Source organism: Anopheles stephensi, chromosome 3, assembly GCF_013141755.1.
Source record: "Anopheles stephensi strain Indian chromosome 3, UCI_ANSTEP_V1.0, whole genome shotgun sequence".
Lineage (NCBI taxonomy): Eukaryota > Metazoa > Arthropoda > Insecta > Diptera > Culicidae > Anopheles > Anopheles stephensi.
In genome coordinates, this window is record NC_050203.1 from 16518150 (window position 1) to 16537241 (window position 19092).

At 46.6% G+C, this 19092-nt stretch overlaps 1 protein-coding gene across 9 annotated transcripts in view; it reads right to left on the reverse strand.

The window, feature by feature from the left end:
- Positions 1-18834, reverse strand: part of LOC118512671 — a 53629-nt gene extending 34795 nt beyond the window's left edge. The window contains exons 1-3 of one of the 9 annotated variants that reach the window (XM_036057433.1): positions 18450-18810; positions 16353-17027; positions 15086-15913 (exon numbers count right to left, since the gene is read on the reverse strand). In XM_036057433.1, the coding sequence (XP_035913326.1) occupies positions 15086-15298 (213 nt within the window). In that variant the 5' untranslated portion in view covers positions 15299-15913; positions 16353-17027; positions 18450-18810. The other 8 variants (XM_036057437.1, XM_036057439.1, XM_036057436.1 and 5 more) reach the window with 8 other exon arrangements.
- Positions 18835-19092: the final 258 nt, after the last annotated feature.

Here is a 19092-nt window from a genome sequence, read left to right on the forward strand (position 1 = left end):
CAAACCGTTTCCATTAACGCATTTTCCATTTTTCTTGCGAGCAAAATGTTCATCAAAATTTACTTTGTTGTCCAGACGCGCATCATCCCGCACCCGGACATGAGCGCTTGCCTCCGAAATAACTTCAATGAGTTTTAATTTATTTGCTCTTATCGGCATCGGGTCTTGCGCTGCCTGTTCCGTACCCAGTTCGTTTATGTTTCACGGCCGCTCGTTATATTTTGCTGTAACACATCACACACACACACACACACACACACACACACACACACACACACACACACACACACACACACACACACACACACACACACACACATGGACATACGCCCGCGATGAGCACTTCCTGATCGATTACGATCGTAAAATAGGAAGAGCAAAAGGAGCGGGAAAAAACTCGACCAGAAAAAAACCCCCGTGATCTGGTGGAAAATCGCTTCGGACCAAACGGAAAACGCTCCCTTGGCGATGGCTGGCTGTAACGGTTTTGCTAGAACTGCCTTGAGTGGCACCAGTTCCGTAACCATAATTCATCTATCGGTGTTGTTTTTCGGTGCCGCTGTTTTCATTAGCGCTACCCTCCTATCCTGCAACCACACACACACGCTCGCAGCATACTCAGACGCACACATGGAACGGACAAACATTAGCATACACAAACAAAAACCATCCAAAGTCAGCTCCAATCAAACAAGTCGTATCGCCGACCGCCGACCGTTCCCTGCTCAAGACGAACTTTTCACAGTGTAGCAACAGAGAAGAAAAGCCGATGCGATTTTTGCGGATGCGTGCGGGGAAGCGTGGAAAAACGACGGTACACATTGGTATGGTAAGAACTTCAAGAACAGTTTTCCTTTTCATCCACACCAATAAACCGGGCCCGGTCTGCCGGAGACTGGCGAAGAAGCTTGGATAAATAAACAACGGCACGGCACGGCACATACACACACACACACACATGTACTTGGTTCGCGTGTTTTCCTAGCGGCCCCCGGGAGTCGAGTTTCCCTTTTCGCCGAAGGTTCCGAATCCGGACTACTGTCCGCAGAGGGCATTGCATTCATTCCTTCAAATCGCTTCCATCCATAGCTGTCCCACACGCCGTTTCTGCGAAGGATTTGTTTCCGTTTAGCTTACGGGGGTATTTTTCCTATTTGTTTCGATTTTTTTAACATGTAAATGTCGATGGATTTGCCACATTCCCTGGTTTGGAGTAGGGCAAACAATACGAGCTCGCTTCAACTTTTGCTGTCTTGGCGAAGCATGAGAATTTTAATGGCCCTCTCCAAGAAAAACCTTTCAAACAAATGGTGGAAAACTGACCTCGATAGTGCTAGACGGGTGATCGAATCAACGATCGAAACCCCAAAAAACCAGCACCACAGTCCCCCCCCCCCCCTTCCGAAATGATCGATAAATTTCGATCGATTTTCCACACCAACGCCGAGAGACGTTTTCCGAAACATAATTCAAATAAATAATATCGCTGTGTCTGGCTAGTGGATCGAAACTCTACGGCCAGAGTCAAAGCAATGGGAAAGCGAACAGGCAGTAAGGTAAGAGATTATCGACCAGCACCTTTCACTGGTCTCCTTTGCCTTCCGTACTCCTCCCTTGGGGGAGTACTCCCCAAATCACTCATCGCCACTGGCTTATGTTTTGTGGACACGGAGAGCGAGAAAAAAGCCAGCAGCAGCAATAGCGAGAGGAGAAAAGAAAGAGCGAAAGAATTTTAAGCGAGATTTTGATTATTACTATGCTGCCTGCCCGAGCTATTCTTCTGCTCGGGAGATGGAGTGTATCACGGAACCGGATTTATGCGGATGCAGACCAATAAAGCAGGTGAAGGCGAACGTTGAAGGGAACCGAATCACGAAACAGCCTTCCATTTGGAAGGCCCCAACGGAAACCGCCCCGCGGGGAAGGAGGAGATCCATTAGACTGTGACGGCAGCGGAAGGTGAAATTGATTCTTGAAAAACTCGAACGGAAACCGAATTTCTTTCCTTCCTCGTATTTTTCACCATCCGATCTGGGGCCGGGCGAACAGGAAAGGGACGCGTTCGGAGGGAGTGAGGACAACCGGAGAGAAGTTTGCGATTGCGATCCGCTTATTTTTAGCCCACCACTAAGAAGGTTCTCCCGCAACGACGACTGCCTGACCCGTCTGGCCCGTGCCTTGCCGTGTGTGTTCCTGTTGCCTACCGTGTACGCGAATTTATTACAGCGCCCCATAACCGTAAGACCCTGGCGTCTTTTAGCAGGCGTCGTCGTTCTTTTTTTTCCCGGTGAGATTCTTTGGGATAAGTTGAAGGGAAGTTGCTATTAGTTTCGGAAGGGACAGTTAGGTGAAATTTGGTGAAAGTTTCAGCGCGATTGTGGACTAAATAAATATGGTAAAAATACATTTTGTACTGTCTGGTGATGGTGTTACAATACGTTCCATTGAGAGTAAAGTTTTGTGGGTGAAAAAAAAAAACTGGGAAGCTTTCTTTGTAGACAACAATTAATATTTCAAAAAGTCCTGACCATGTGAGTATCACAAAGACAGTAAATGTCGTGGAACACTGTTTTCTTCCGGCAGTAAATATTGTTACTCGTAAGAGTTCGACTATTTTTTTTTCAAATAGCCAGAGGAAAATTTTTTGAACTAGTTTTTCCATCTTCATAAATTCTAATATCATCCATCTAATTCACTGGATATATTGTACCTCGTGAGCAAGAGTAGCTAGTTCATGCCAATAATTCATTTGCCTTTCAAACAATCTACACGTGAGCGTTGTTTGCTGCAAACTTTTATTACATTCACTTTACCCCCAATTGTAGCTTTATTCGATTCAATTGTTCTATGAACCCGATCCCAAACAATGGTTCAATGAAGGGGAATAAAAAGGATTAATCCGTTGCATCAAGTTACAGCGGTACGCTGAGTTATGTGGAGTTTCACGTTCACGTAAATTCAGAGAATCACGCCCACGGAGTGCGCTGTTCGCTGGAGCAAATTGTTTAATTGTTTTCAAAAACCACACTTTTATGGAATCGGGTGCAATCGATGGCGATAAAAAAATTCATCGTAGAATTTAACAAATTTAACTGGGTGTGAAATTTAAAAGGAAAATTCAAATGAATCCCGATTCGTATGAACAATTCGGATCTAACATTAAAAACGTCATGGTTCTGATAAACGCCCAGCTTAATAGCTGTTAATTGGCAAACAAACTGTGGTGAGGTGTGATTCTGCGTATGGTAGAATGATTGATGCAATGAAAACGAAATACATATAGTTCAAATGAGTTAGTGTTATGTTGTATATCACTTTAGCAAAACTATTTAAAAAGCCAGTAGAACGTTCCCATTTGACCCATTTAACATTCATATCTGACAGACTTGTTTCACCCGCAAATGTACGTGGAATATTAGCAGCTTTTAATATGCAAAAAATAAAAATAAAATACTCAAAAAACACCTGACGGAAGTCATCCACCACCCGAATATTTGCAAAGATTAAATGTAAGATAGTTAAAAGCATCATTAAGTTCATGATGTTTGCTCAGGTTTAAGTTTTTCTTGATAGATCGTTGTCTACCGCATGTAGTTGAAAGGAAAAATAGGAGAATTCAGTTAAAAAGTTTTATGAATTTTGAGAAGAAAATTTATGACCTTCAATAGCTAACAATTGGCATTATGAATCGATCAATTTTATAAATCCCATCTTGCTTCCTTATTTAAGTTTAACTGTAAGATTTTTGTTAAACTTCGTTTATTCTAAGACAGTAATTGCGCAAGTTGAACGATATCTTCCAACCTGGGCAAGAAACCTGTTCCACACGAAGATTTTCTCTATGCTAGCAACTCGGACGGGTTGTCCGAGTGCAATAAAACCGCATCCCACAACCGTCAACCGAACGGCCAATGAAATCCCATCTGCGATGGCGTCGCTTGACCGATGCAATTAAAAAGTAATATATTGTGCCCCTATATATATATATGTGTGTGTGTGTGTGTATGTGTGTGTGTGTTGCACATTGCCAACTGCAACCGAGCCAAGCAGTAACACTTCGCGCTCTTTGTCTTATCGCTTTAGAAAATGGTGGAGCTTGCGCGACAGCATAGCTCCACAAGCTATGCAAGCAGCCGATCGATTCAGCGGCGTCTTTGGCGATCGCTGCCTCGAGCCCGCAATCGAAAGCGCAATAAATTTACTCGCACAATAAAATCGAAGGTCAATTACTGCAGTGCGGCACGGAAAGGGTGGCTAGTGCCCGCACTAACACGCTGCCGGAGTGGCGTGTCCTAGTTTTTCACGCGCAGATACACCTTCCGGGGGTAGATTACAGTTTGTGACAGGATGTGTACGTACTGCTGTATGTGTGTGAGATAGACGAAGCTGCCAGCGAACGATAGGAGACACACATGTGCAATACAAAGAAAGCACCCTTCATCAAAACGAGTGCACGAGCGAGCAGGAGCAAGCGTACGGAAAACGTGGAAATGCAATCTATCAAGTGTCTTTAAGGCGTAACGAATGACGAGCTCCGGTCGAGTGTGAATGTGTGTTGGAGTTGAGAGAAAGAAAATTAGATAAATCTAGCCTGTTTTGCTCGTGGGAAGTATTTTACTCCTTTTTATAGCAACATTATAGCAAAAATTCGATCAACAACACAAGTTTGAGCAGAGTTTAAATTCATCTTATTTTCATGCGATATTTTTTAACCTTGCTTCAAACTATCTTTAGATGTCCACCAGGGTAGCATCTATGAAGGGCAATAACATCGTACATTGCTTTAAACCAAACACAACCTCAATATGAATAATCAAGTGGCTAACCCGTGGGCTCCTTTATCGAGCAAGGATATGAGCATAGATATTTTAACTCCAGTAAGAACAGAACAACGCTTCAACAGCACACATGTCCACACCCCAGTTCTCCACCACGTAAGACTACTACAGGAGGCATAATACTTGCCTTGCCACAACAACCCCAACAGGCCGAATAAAAAGGCTTTCCTCATCTCCATGGAAAGTGAAGATATTAGCAGCGGTCGGTATGGATATCCATTTCGAGCCGTGTGTGTCGCTCCACTACTGCGCACAGCCCAGTTACCCGGTAGCCTGGTAGCAGCATTGCGAATCGCCACGACCAACCAAGCAAGTAACAAACAATAGCAGCAGCAGCAGCAACAAGAGAGAGCGCACAAAAAAAGGTTTGCGGCAACATATAGGTTTATTTTCGAAATTTGATACTATCAACAACATGCGTGCGGTTCGGCGATGGCCGAGGGACTATAAATATTCATGCCGAATGTGTTCTCCTTCGCTTTTCCGTTTTTTTTTGCCCCTGCACGCTGCATTACCAACCACCGAGATGGCCCGGTTCGGCATCGGAAATGGCATACATTGCAAACATCTGATACGCCTGCATCAATCGGTGCGGGTTTGCCAGAGGAATATCGTTGGCCACCGCACACACACACACGCACACACACATTCCGCGCTGGCATTCGGATGTCAAACTTAACCAGCATGATTGACAAAGGCAATTCCGTTTATTTTCATAAGCTTTGCAACGAGATGCCGAACAACACTTTTGGTCGCTGGAGGTTTTTTTTTGTTTTTTGTTGGTATTGTTATTTGTAAAAGTTTTTTTTTGGCTTTCTATGGTATTCGCAAGGCGGAAAAATGTAGTTGGCTCGATGTGCGAGCAAATGAAAATAATAAATGATTGATGTGTGATGATGGGAACTTTTTGTGAAGGCTAACGGCAAGCGTTATTTCAATGAAAGGCTCAACCACACTAAAAAGATTACTTGAGCAAACATGTGTCGGAGGCTGCAAATTGGTAAGAATGATAAAATTGAAATTAAGATTCAATTATTAAACCGTCAAAATTCCATTACAATCATCAATGTTGAATATTTCACAATATAGGGTCATTCTATAACATTATACAGTTCTCTTAAGAGTATTTGAAAACGAGAGCACATTTATGGTATTTATAAATTATAAAGCTGAGTTTTCCTTTCACTGGAAATAAACACAAATCATCATAAACTGTCATATCATAACTAACGTCCGTACCACAGTTTTTTCGGGAAGGTAAGCTATAGCTATAGTTAAATGTAGTTCAATCATAGAAATAGTTTTTCAACTAATGACGGTTCAACTTACACAAATGAGGTAGATTTTTGTGGTAATTAACTTATTTTCTTATGGGTGCTAGCCTGACTTCCAATGCTTCAGCCGGTCCATCCTAGTCTGTATCATGGTTTTAATGTAACGTAAAAGTATTACACCCCTAGCAAAGGATTTGGAGTGTGAAATAGTGAGGCACATCTCGAAGAACGCTTACAACTGCTTTAGACTTTAAAACACATACAAATTCTTAAAGACATACCAAAATGCTTCATAGAGGACCATTTCATGTCATTAAGTGCATTGTAGGACCATAAGAACAATCTTTTAAGACGGCGAGAAAAAGCCTGGACAGCAGTGTATATAATCAAAACTCCCTATCCATATCTCGGGGGCGGTCTGGTGGCACCGGCAACAGTGGCGCCGGTCTTCACACGGCAGGATTCAAATCCCATCTGGATCGCCTCCCCGTTCGTAAGGCTGACTACTTTACTACGAGTAAAATTAAGTCACAGAAAGCCAGAAATGGCAGGCCGAGATCTCTCGAGGTTGTAGTGCCAAGGAAGAAGAAATCCATATCTGAGACCCTGGCGTCTATACGGCAATCACTTTTTAAAAGTCTGAGGACGGCTTGAAAGTAAAATCTTTTCAATGATAAACTCTTAAAGGTCAGCGAGTGCGCTGAGGTACTGAGCTTATATCAGTAGACTCCATTAGAATGTCTTGATCAAACCGCTGTCGAAAGACCCAGGATGGGGAGGATATCACTCAGGACCCAGTGAGGATATCACTGACTTATTTAAATCTTTTTTCCGTCTGAAGAAAGCTAAGGCATTCAAATGGTCTCGATGAAATCCAAGGTTCCTCAACGAAATTCAAGTCATCCACCGTTATTTTATTTAAGTTATGAGCTAAAAATAGTAAAGCCACCTACTAGGACCACTCTTCACGGGCTAGTTTGGTTGAATATTTTATCAACCGAAAAAGCTTCTAGAAATGGTAACACTATTAAAAATGTGGAGTATTGTCAGTGTCATCGTTCACAAAAAAAGGACGCAAGCAAAGCCTCCCACTCCCCAGCACCAACTAAAACCGTATCCTGACTTAGCTTCTGATTAAAATATGAATTATTTAGCCCACGCGCTCACCCTCGGGCACGGTTTCAAAAAAGGTGACAATATTGTTAATAAAAAATATGGAACAAAACCCTTGCTGCCCACCACGTAACACCGGAGCCTTCCGGCGAATACGCCGGTCCCAAACCTCTACGTACCGCAGGACGTGCAGGAAGCGTCGGCAGCCTGTTCCATCAATGAGTGTCTAAATTTAGACCGCGGTCGATATTTATACCGAAATTATTCTGCACACTTGTAGCACTCACAAACACTCACTCACGCACACCGCAACACACGGGTGGGTACAGGGCCCGACGTGTACACGTTTTGTGCACAAACACACACATACACACTTTAAAGTGATATTCATCTAATTAGCTGTCAGACGGAGAGTGAAATTTCCATGCCGCTTTTCTTTTTTTTGCTCCAACACTCTCGGCCAGACGCCCTGGGCAGTGAAGGACAGCAACTGGCTTGCGGTGGCTTGCCCCAGTTGGTGTGTTATTTTTTTCCACTGATCGTTGGCACGTTTCGGCCCGGCGGGAGGGCTTGGATTGAAATGATTTGACCGTACGGTCGGCATGAAGCTGACCGGTGCCAAAAGCTAGCCAGATCCCAATCTACTACCACCAGGGTTGAGCTGCGCCTAATGCCGTCCTCCCCATCGGACGTCAGCGTGAACGGGCGTAATGGTAACCTCGGGCTTGAATCTCTGTGGTCATCAGTTTTGACATCATTTTTATGCTTCCAGAGTTTGGAACGTGTGGAGTAATGGGCTAGCAGGAGAAATTGAAACTCATCTACTTGGGAGCCAATTTATACCAACGTTTGTCGTTATAGTTGTGAGTTCAGAGAATAGAAATCATTGGTACAGCGACTTGGTTAGAAGAACTTCTCCATAGTCTACCAAATAAAAGAACTTACACAACGGAAGGCGTGAGCGAGAGAGTACAAAAGATAGGACAGATAGGAGCGAGAACAGAAAAATAGCATCCACACCATCACCTAATGGTGCACATTAGGGCGAGGTGGAAATCGAACGAATCGAAATATCGACAGGACGAACGCCGAAAATCAATCATCGGATCGCTTTGAAAGGTTGCTACATTAACGAGCGAATGATAGGAAAACGGTGGCAGCTGCGTAGAAACCCAGCAAAACTCCCCGAATCCCAATGGAGCAAAACAGGAGGCAGCAACAGCAAGAAAAGAAAAAGGTTCCAACCATACGGACGGCTAGGCGGACAGACAGACCATTTGCTTCACAGCTTTCCCCCGGCCCGCACACTATCACAATCGCTGCGGTTCTGCTAAGAGACATCCGAAATTTCACCAATCCTTTCCACTACAGCTCTCACCGATGGACCTGAGGAAGGCAAAAAAAGTCCCAGGGAGCGAACAGAAGCAAGCGGCCTCGTTCGCGTGTCTCAAATGGAATCGAAATCAATTAATAAAAGTCAGAAACAGGGACAATCACGTCTAGGGGGAAAAAAAAGGATGAAGCGACGCGGACCATCGCTGGGCCAGTTGGTTAGGTAACACACACACACACATCGGAAGAAATGGTTGGGTCGTGAAGAAGAATTGGGTGGGATAGGTCGAAGAATCACCCGATCCAGGAGATCGGCTGTCCGATGCACGCGACCGTACGCACAACACATTTCTCAACTTTCGTCCGAGGTTCATGGTGGCGCTTTTTTTGTCTCTCCTCTCCCTATTACGGTTCAATCTCACCCTAGGGTGCTCCTCGTCGGCTGCTCAGAGCTGCCAGTGGGTAAAAGACAAAAGTCTAGCAAACATCGATCCCGGTAAACATAGGACCAAGTGCGTTCGAGTACCCTAAGAAGTACAAAGTAGTGTGGGCGAATTGATGCTTGTCTGCTCCCTTGGTTCCCCACCCGTTCGTTCGTTCGTCTAGCATTTGAGCGATGGGTTTCGTAACATCCGAGCGAGAGCGAAAGGTCGGTACGTCGGTTCACGTCAACATCGAGTGGTTCACCGTTTCCCCGGGGCCAGGAAACCAGCGGTACCACTAACGCCCCATAGCGGAACCAACCCTGAACAGGGGGGTTGGGGGTGCGTGAGTAGTAGCAGTACCACCGTAAGCATTCCCATTGGCTCGTAATCGTTTTGCTGAACGGCTGGACTGCGTACCAGCACCGGGTATTTCCGGTAAGGGAAAAGAAAAACCTCGGAAGTGGTTGAGGATTGTGAGCTTTGGGGTGTTTTTTTTTTTTTTTTCAAAAGTGGTTTGTTAATCATTCTGAGCGCGATAGCTGTGATCAAGCGGCAGTTGCAATGTAATGCTCTTGGAATGTTGTGAAGTTCTCGGGAAAATAACAATAAAAAAATGGAGAGCAAATTTGTATAACGCAATCACGGTGAGAAGAGTTATTCAAACTTATAAATCAGATAGTAACAGGACAATACTAGCATGTTGGACATTTCGTACCGTTGATAAATCTCGACAAATTCTGAGGACCGTTTGACCCTTGACTAAAATCTCTTGGTGTTCGTACAAAAGCTTCTGAATATCCCTCATACTAATGTTGATAGTTTGAAATATGTTGCATGGTAATTATTAGCCAATTAACTCCTAAGGGGAAAAAACAGCAGACAAGACTTCCTGGAACTTGACTAGACTTCCTGAAACAAAGTCTTAAAACTGTGTATCGATTCTCTTATTGCGAGACATATTTCCTCATTGTTCTATTCAAAGTCTTCCCACATTCATTCATTCAGCGGAGTTTTCTTCTATTGTTCTGCTCTGGTCTATTTTCATCAAAGCTTTTTTGTCATTTCGTTTATGATTATGATGTACGACTGGTTTGATGCTTTTTTCTGTTCATCTGCGTTTATTTGCTTCAGGTTTTTTAGCAGTTTTCTTATAATGTTCGTTAATGTTCTTTTCGTTCTAAAGTAAAGCATTTCCGAGATTTGTTCTCTGTTAGTCCACCATTTTTTCCCTATAATTGTGTATTACTTATCCTTTATTGTTGTCTTTACTGTATCATGTAGAATTTCTTGACTTGCTGTAGCATCTTTTGCTCATAATTATTTATTTAATACCTATTTATTATATATTTTAGATGTCCTGCATTTAAAGAGGGTTTAGAATTATATTTCAAGGACATAAAAAAGAGGTCGCTTTGCTTTAATAACAGTGGGTTGTCATTCGAAAACAAATCTAGACTACTCTTTCATCTCTCGAATTAGTGACTGTATCGCACCGCACCATTCATTCACCTTCATAATTGTCATTCTTTCTACGTAAGCATAATAAGCAGAATCATTTTCTTATGATCGAAGCAAAGCAACAAAAACAAAGAACCAATTTAAAAAGAAAAACTCAACCACCCAACCCGCAACCCAACAACCCCCTCGACAATGTTCTAAGTAACAGGCCCTTCACTGATCGATTAGATCATCGCCGGGAAAGAAAAAAAAAGAAGGGAAAAACCCCTCCATCACCAGCTTCACGCACAACTTTCTTTGCCACAAGTCTCGGTCGGGCGAATCGGGGGGAGGAAAAAAACCGGGAACAGTAAAAATGGATGGCAGCAAATTAAAATCAATACCGATGGCTGCCGATGGCGATTAATAAAGCCCCTTCGGACGGGGTGCGAACGTTTCGAAGGGTCTTCTTCGAAACGGGTGCGGAACGTGCTATCAAGACCAGCGTCGTCCTAAATGCTGGTGTGACATATTGTTTACCCAGCATAACACACACACACAAATACATAGAAAAAAAACAGCATGTACAAAAAAACAGATAACTATTGTGCGGGAATCCTGAGCGGCATGAATATTGGTTTAACTTGTCCTAGGAGAAACGATACAAGCCAACGGAAGTAAAAAAAAACTTTTGTCTCTAGGAAATGAGAAGAACCAGGCTCCCCTATCCTGGCCCGCCTTTCATTCCGATTTCACCGAATCAGGCCCGCGATAAGGAAGCGAATAGTTGTGAATGAGCCAAGGATCGGGACGGATCGGTGCGCTGATACCGTTCCGGTGCGCTGGTATAAGTGTGTCAAGCCAGCTATTACCAGTAAGCACGCGTGCTGGTGGTGTTGGTGAAAGCCATCGTCGCCACCACCGAAAAGTCCTCAGCTGAGATCCAAAAACGTTCCAGCTGGTGTTGGTGAGGTGCCTGCTGGTAACGTTGAGCTGGGCAGCAAAAACATACAGAGCGACTCCGAGTGGAGAAAAAGTTCCCAAAAGAGAAAGAGCCCACCGTTCCTGGAGACCTCACAGGAGCGCTGAGCGCGGCACTCGCAAGCCATTTCAGTGTTGGGCAAACTGTGCTTCGTTTTCTTGTCGGGCGGTACGTCTTTTCGTGTGGAAAATGCTCTCCGCACTGCTTCGGCCGCTTCGAACCGTGCTCCGGTGAACAAAAGAGCAAACGGTTAAAATTTCCTACCTTTCGGCAGAAGAAACGAGAAAAATGGAGGAGAAAGTCCGTGAGCGTGAACGTTTGCTGCCGTTCAGCCCTAACATGCCTAACATTCAAGGAACGGTTTGTTGGCTGTGTGTGTGTCGGAGTGTGGATGGATGTAGAGGCTTCCTGCTTCGGTGGAATCGGTGCTTTGGAACGCCCGTAGCTGTATGTTAATGATATGAAAGCGGTAGCCCCATTTTCCGCCCCATCCTTCGGCGGTGAGCCAACAAAAAAACGGGAAAGAATATTGAATAACACCACCGGGAGTAATAGCTCCGCAAGGATAAGGAAGCGACTCAGAAGCGTGGATGTCCTTATGGATGCAAGTTAGCAGGGAGAAAAAAGCAAGCAGAAAAGGTATCGTACAAGAACCTCAAATCAAACCGATACGCTACTGCCACGGGTTTCGACTGGTGAATGGGCAGACTGAACGGTTGGGGAATGTTCGTCCAAGAATTCAAGAATCCTAACCCAGCAAGGGTGAGATGTTGTTGGATTGGTTGTTCTATCCTCTGCTTCTTCTTATCCATCAATCCCGCCATCCATTGCTTCAAACCTGTCACTTGCGCACGTCCCCAGTTTCATCAGATATCCCCTTCAGCTTCTGTGTGTGATTCCCCCCCCCCTCAATAGCGGTTGTACTGTTGAACACCCGGGGAAATGGTGGTCGGGAATGAATTGAGCAATAAAATGATCCTATGCTAATGCCCTCTCTCGATGAATGATGGGCTTTCGCTTTAGAGCACCACGGCCAAAGAGTTTCTCTGTTGTTGAAGGTGCGAGGGTGTCCTCCTTTCTCCGCCTTCTTCACATCGATACACTTCATCCATCGCATCAACCCGCTTACTGGCCGCGTTCGAGGAAGCTCTTGTGATGGAATCCATTTTTTTGTGTGTTCTGTGCTATATATGTGTGTGTGTGCGTTGCCTCTTCTTCGGTCTCCTCTTTCGCGTTCGATCAACCCCTTCTCACCTTTGCCATGGACTCCCCACTGTTGGACGAGTACGGCACAATGGATGCTGCCGGCCGCTGGGGCGCGGACGGAAGTGCCTACCAATATCGGTACCGCTTATCTCACGTAACGGTGATCATGCGGTGGTGGTCGGTGCTTGATGAAGATGGCATCAATCCATCTCCCGGGGGTTTCTTCCGACACCACCGATGTGCGCCCGATGTGCTCACAAGGAACGGACCGTACCGGTCCTACCAGCATCAAGCACCGTACAGTAGCACGCACGCGGATTCCTCTGTGCAATCTGTTACGGTTTACTTACGGCGTTTTTATCACGTTTGTTCGCCCGCTTTACTGAACATTCCTCCCCTTCTCCCTCCTGCCCTATTCCTCCCCAACAAACACAAGCCGGCGAGGCTTAGTAAATGACAATCTTTCCAGCGCTGGCCCAGCGTACCAGGGTTACAGAATTTGGGTTCCGATCTCAGCATGAAGTATTGCTACTTATGCTTTTCTTGCCATTCTGCAGTGGAAGCATAAAGCATATGGGTGTATGTGTGTACATATCTTGAATGAATTTTCCCTCTTGGCTTGCTGCATTAACACTGGTTCATTGGACTGGTTCGTTTGCTTCCATCCTTTTTGCTGTTGTTGTTGTTACTAAATGCTTGGTTTTATCTTGGATTTTCTATCAGACACACATATTGACGCGTGACGTGGTCGAGCAGGCCAGATAGCCGAGGTTGACGTTGATAAATTTATATAGAAACGCTCAACTGGGCCAGCAGCGTAAGTTATGGACGTACCGTATCAATCGACGGCCGATATTGATTGGTCGGGCAGGCGTTTTGGTTAAGGTTTGTACCTTTGCGCAAGACTTTATGAAAAATAAATCCCTTTCAATGAATATATGAACTACAAATGAAGTTGTCAGTAACAAATATCAGGTTCAACAATTGAAACAGTACACCAAACAGATAAATGGCAAACATTTATATAATCCTTGCACAGGAACACTCTTCAAAAACCAGTAATGCAGCACATAATAAATAAAGTTTTCCTTAATTCCTTCCAGGAAAACTGATGCCAGCTAGCAGAAAAAAAGTGAAAAAACATCATCATTACATCCCACGTGCAATACTCTCTTGCTTTCCATCATCATCATTCTGCTCAGAGCTTAACCATCGTGCTCGGCGAACGGAATCTCTCGAACTGCACGATTGAATAAAACTGCTCACTATTAACTCGAGTTTTCCCCCCCCCCATTTTCTTCCGATAAATGATCGTCCATAATTCCAACAATTCAGAAGTAATCGTAGTCGCCAACTTATTCTGATAGTTCTTGATCTTCGAATAAGTAGAAGCCTCAGCGCCACCATAACTTGATTGCAAAAGTGTGAAATCAGGCATCGGTGGACCTGGTGAAGGACTGGCAAGTCTTGCGATGGTACCAATTTGAAGTTCATTTTCATCACAACTACAAACACCCGCTCCAAGGATGAGTTTCCGCGTACCAACACCGCTAATATCGTACTACCACCACTACTAATACTGCTGCTAGTGTGTTCTGTTCTTCATACTACTACAACTACTACTACTACTACTACCGCAAATAAGCAAAGCGCTTCAGCACGCTCGAACGAGCAGTCAATGGTGTTTTTTTTACATTCTTCTCTTCTTCTACTCGCGTCCGTATAGCTCCTTCCCTTCACGAATCCTATTTTAGGTTTTTGGTCTGTTCAGCCTCGCCACCGAAAGAAAAAAATACAGCCACAGCAAAGAAACCGATCTGCCTACCGTGCAAAAGTGCCCAGCCGAATCGTTTGATAAGGTGAGCACCAGTTTTCCCGTTTTCCCGTGGAGAGCGAATCGGAGTGATCTCACCGCATCTCACCGAAAAGAAAGCTGCCAAGACCCGTCCATGGCAGGCAGCCTGCCGTTTCCGAGCATGGAGCATACCACCCCTTTTCAAGTTTTTGTCGTGCGAACGAAGAATTCGCCGATCTCGCTCGGTGTTTGTGGGCTTTGCGCTCTTGCAGAGAACAGGTTTATGCTCTGGGAGCCCTATGCTCCGGCGAGTACCTTCGCCGAGTGGCGAGAGCGAGTTTATGGAACGGCTGAATTTTATTATTATATAATTGATGAATGGGACGTGTATCCCGGTCACTATTGCTCCAGGAACATGGTTTTCATGTTTGTGTTACTGTTTTGCGTTGATTTTTCTTTTCTTCTTCTTCTTCGTTTGGCGGTTATCATCAATCGGCGGAAATTCCGAGAGTACTAGGCAATGGGTATGGAAGATATTGCAGAGGATAGGCGAAGGCAGATGAACGAAAAGGGCAGCCAAGACATGAATGACATGTCCCTGTGTAATAGGACATCCGGAACCTAGACCCAGACAACTGACCGAAAACCCTTCCCCAGTTTTGTGCGGCGCCCGCACTACTAACCTGGAGATCCGGTGCCGAGTTGGGCTGCTCCAGATCGCACGCCGAAAGCCACGGATTGATCCGCGTTAGTGCGCCGCCTTCTCCCGTATTGTCTTCTCCAACTTTGCCCAACTTGCCACTCTGACTGGCACTGCTGCTCTGTTGACCGGTGCCTCGCCGAGCCCCCGAAATAAACGCAAGCGCCATCACGACCAGCCCGGGTCCTGGCCGCATATTGACCTCGGGTTCGGCGGCGCTAGCATGGTGCAGGCCCGCTTGAGACGCGCTTGCGGCTCGCAACGACCTCGGGGCTCGGGCTCATGGCCCCACCATCATCGTCCGCCGTGCGCCGAACGTCCGCTGCTCTTCTCTGCCGTCCCGCTGCCCCCCGTCCCGTACCCCCCGGCGCCTGACCCGTCACTATCGCACGTTGCCACGGCCACGGGCGGCGCACCTGCACCTGCCACACGCACCGCTTTCCGCGCTATCACTTCTGCTTCGTTCGCTGCTGCCTCTTCTTCTTCTTCTTCTTCAACTTCTGCAGCTCACTCTGATCCTTCTTCCTCTGAAGAGCTTCCTTCCGCTCTGCCTCGCTTTTCGTGCAAGAGCTTTTCGCGCCCGCCCGTACGGCTCGCCTCTAATGCCTGCGACGGTCACGCGCACGCAGGACCACCACCACCGAAACCGGGCTCACGGGCCCACACTGACAGCCACCGCACCGAGCGACAAACGCCAACAAACTAGCACTGCTCCTACGGCACGACCGCACTGACACTGACAACGACTCGAGCTGCCGCCGCTGCTGCTGCTGCTGCTGGTGGTGCTGTAACAACACTTCCACCATTGGCACTATGGGAACGACACCGACACAGAGAACTTTAGTGATCCTGCATCATCCTCAACGCAATGCTCGTAGCTGGCTCGACTCCCCACACGAGCCAGGCCACACGCACACACACACGCACGCACGCACACGTGAACACATGACACACTACCGGGTGCGGAAAGGGCCAGCTACCAGTGGCCATCTTGCACGCAACAACACAGTTAACGACCGATCCGCCATCGGTGGAGTGATCCAGTCGATCGCGGTCCCCTATCCACCATACCAACACCGCAACCCACCTATAGACACTAACCCGCACACACACACAGACAGACGCGCGTCCACTTGTTCCCGGTCCACACCACACACACACACAACAAACCACGCTGCCACGCGGAATCCTCGCGTCCCTGCTGGCAGCTTGTGGAGAGCGATTTCGACGTCTACGGTCTAGGTCATCACCTGATATCCTGATCCTTGATCGATGTTGATACAGCTCACACACGCACAATCACACACACCAATACTCTTACTTGCTCACATTCCGGAAGCACGATCAGCACGCGCACTCAACACCACCACACACGTGCGTGTTCGCGTGCTGGTGTGGTGTGTGTGTGTTGATGCCTGGTGCTTCCCTGTGTTCGCTTGTGTGTTAAACCGCATCAACCTGTGCTGTGTGCGCAGCCTGCTGATGGTGCTGCTACTGCTGCTGATGGTGCTGCTGCTGCTGCTGGTGCGACTAATGCTGCCGTTGCTGCCAGCGCTCGGTTTGAGATGGCGCGACGAGCAAAGGGTTTGCGTGCGCAATCAATCGATAACATCACTCATGCGTACTGCGAGGTCACACGGAGCAAACACACAACAAGCCAACTCTCAGCACCCGCACGAGAGCCAAGTCACACAATCGCTCGGCAGTCTCTTGAAGCTGCTGGCACAATATCTTTTCTCGCGAGCGCCTATTTTATTGGGCTTTCTTGGCTGGAGAAGGAGGTTTTTAACTTGGAGCCACTGTTTTTCACCGACGGAAAACTATTCTCTCTCTCTGTCTCTCTTGCTCTTGCTCTCTCTCTCTCTCTGTATTTATTTTTTTATTTATATCATGTTCTATAGGTGGGATCTCTCGCACAGTTGTCTCTGTGTGTGATAAGGTGAACCTATCAATGGTTGGACTTCATCCGGTCATCCGTCATGGGACCTCTCCGAATAGGTTGGGAGGCCCAACCAATGTTTCCTCGAAAATTCTACACATATGGCCAACCTGATACCCATCAGAGCACATGTCGATGGAATATCTGGGCATTTAGGGTTTGAGCTTCGAACCCGAAAAAAGTCATACTTCCATTAACTTAGACTTTGACTTAAGGGCAATGGAGTCAACAGATCACCATCACCACCACGATCACAACTGCTGCTGCTGCTGCTGCTGTTTGAATGTGACAAGCACGGTGGTGTGGTGTGTTCGACCAGTATATATGTCCTGTCCTGTCCTGTGGGTGTACAGCAATGCTACGCACGAGTGCACGCAATAATTGTTCTCGATTTGCGTCTGCTTCTTTCATGGGTTGCCCGGGAAGCGAGACTTCCCATCTGCAAGGTAATTTATTCCAACACTCTCTTCCATCTACTGCTTCTATCCGTTAAAATGGACTTCAAGCATTGTAAAAGATATTCAAATGATGGCTCGTACTGCGGCAAAGAGATCTGATTCGCAACTTCAAGGAATGACACGAAAGAAACTGGTCCCCCACTTCGGCAGGAACAATTTCAACTTCCCAAGTCGAGCACAGATCACGGTACACCCAAATGTCACTTAGACAGCGTTGCCCGCTGTACTCGTGTGCGTCTGTGTGTGTGTGTCCGTGCGTTCAATGTGTGTCAGTGGGTGGGTTTGCTGTTGGACGGTGTAGGTAGGTGTAGCAGGCCAGGACAGCGAGCATTCGCGAGTGTTGGTGGCCGCGCAAGCCGCTGGTATTGGTTGTGTCCTGGATGGATGTCCTAGCTGCGCTAGTGGTCGTACTAAACGCTGGTGCTTTGCTTCGCGTAATGATGATGATGATGATGGCGATGATGATGGTATTAGATGATAAAGAGCGTAGCGATAACTATGATAATGATCATAATGACGATAACAGCGACAGTACCGAGGCATTCCAGCACGCAGCGATTATTAGTGTTGCAGGTCGTAAAATGTCTACCGAACCCTGACGAGACCACGCACGTTTCCTCACAGGAAACGGGTCTCCATTTTGCTTGAGAATAGAGTCTTGCTTTTTCGCTTCTTTCCCAACGCTCATGTCTCACATAACTACCACACACTCACACGTACGTTGGAGCACACATACACACACACACACACACACACTCACTCAACCACATACGTGGTCCCACTTCCGTTCCCTGGTAATTGTTACAGGATGATAGGATATCCAGCGATGTGAAGACTAAGTGGACGATTTGACGATTTCTCGGTACGCCACACGTCCGTTACGGTGAAGGGTTCTTTAAACTTTCGGAATCCGGACACAGGCACACACACACACACGCACACATACATACATCACCAGTTCCGGTCGCTGCAACCAGTTTCGGACAAATCGATTCTGCTTCACATGGGTTCGTGTGTGGTTCACCAAAGTCCCTGCCCGCTGGAGTCACACGTACAGTCACACACACACACACACACATACAGTTTCGCACACCGCGGACGGGCACAGTCACGCAGTGGGTCGCGGAAAGGAAAACCGAACAGAAAAAGGATTCACACGGAGGACACAAACGCGAAGGAAAACGCGCACTGCCTGCTGCTACCTGCTGACCTCGACGCTCACTCAAACTGGCCAAACAGGCCAAACTGACTGATTGCTCGGGTGACTTTTCCAATATTCACGCTGCTGGCTGCTGACTGCTGCTTGCTGCTGGTTGCTGCCACTGCTGCTGCTGCTGCTCCACGGAAAATCTTCGTCGTTCACTCTCAGAGCGGAGCGCGCATGTGTGAGTGTTCGTGAGCAGTGTGCAGACTCTCTCGCACACTCTCGCGGCTCTCTGTCCGCGTGTGGTGCTTTTGCGTTGGGGAGCGGAGGGGGTTGAGGTACGGAGGGGAAGTGGGAGTTTTTCAATTTTCACAATGTGCTGGAGAAGCTTTTGCTGTGCTGTGCTAGTTCGAAATGCTCCTGCCGCAGGACCATATCTCACTCGCGGT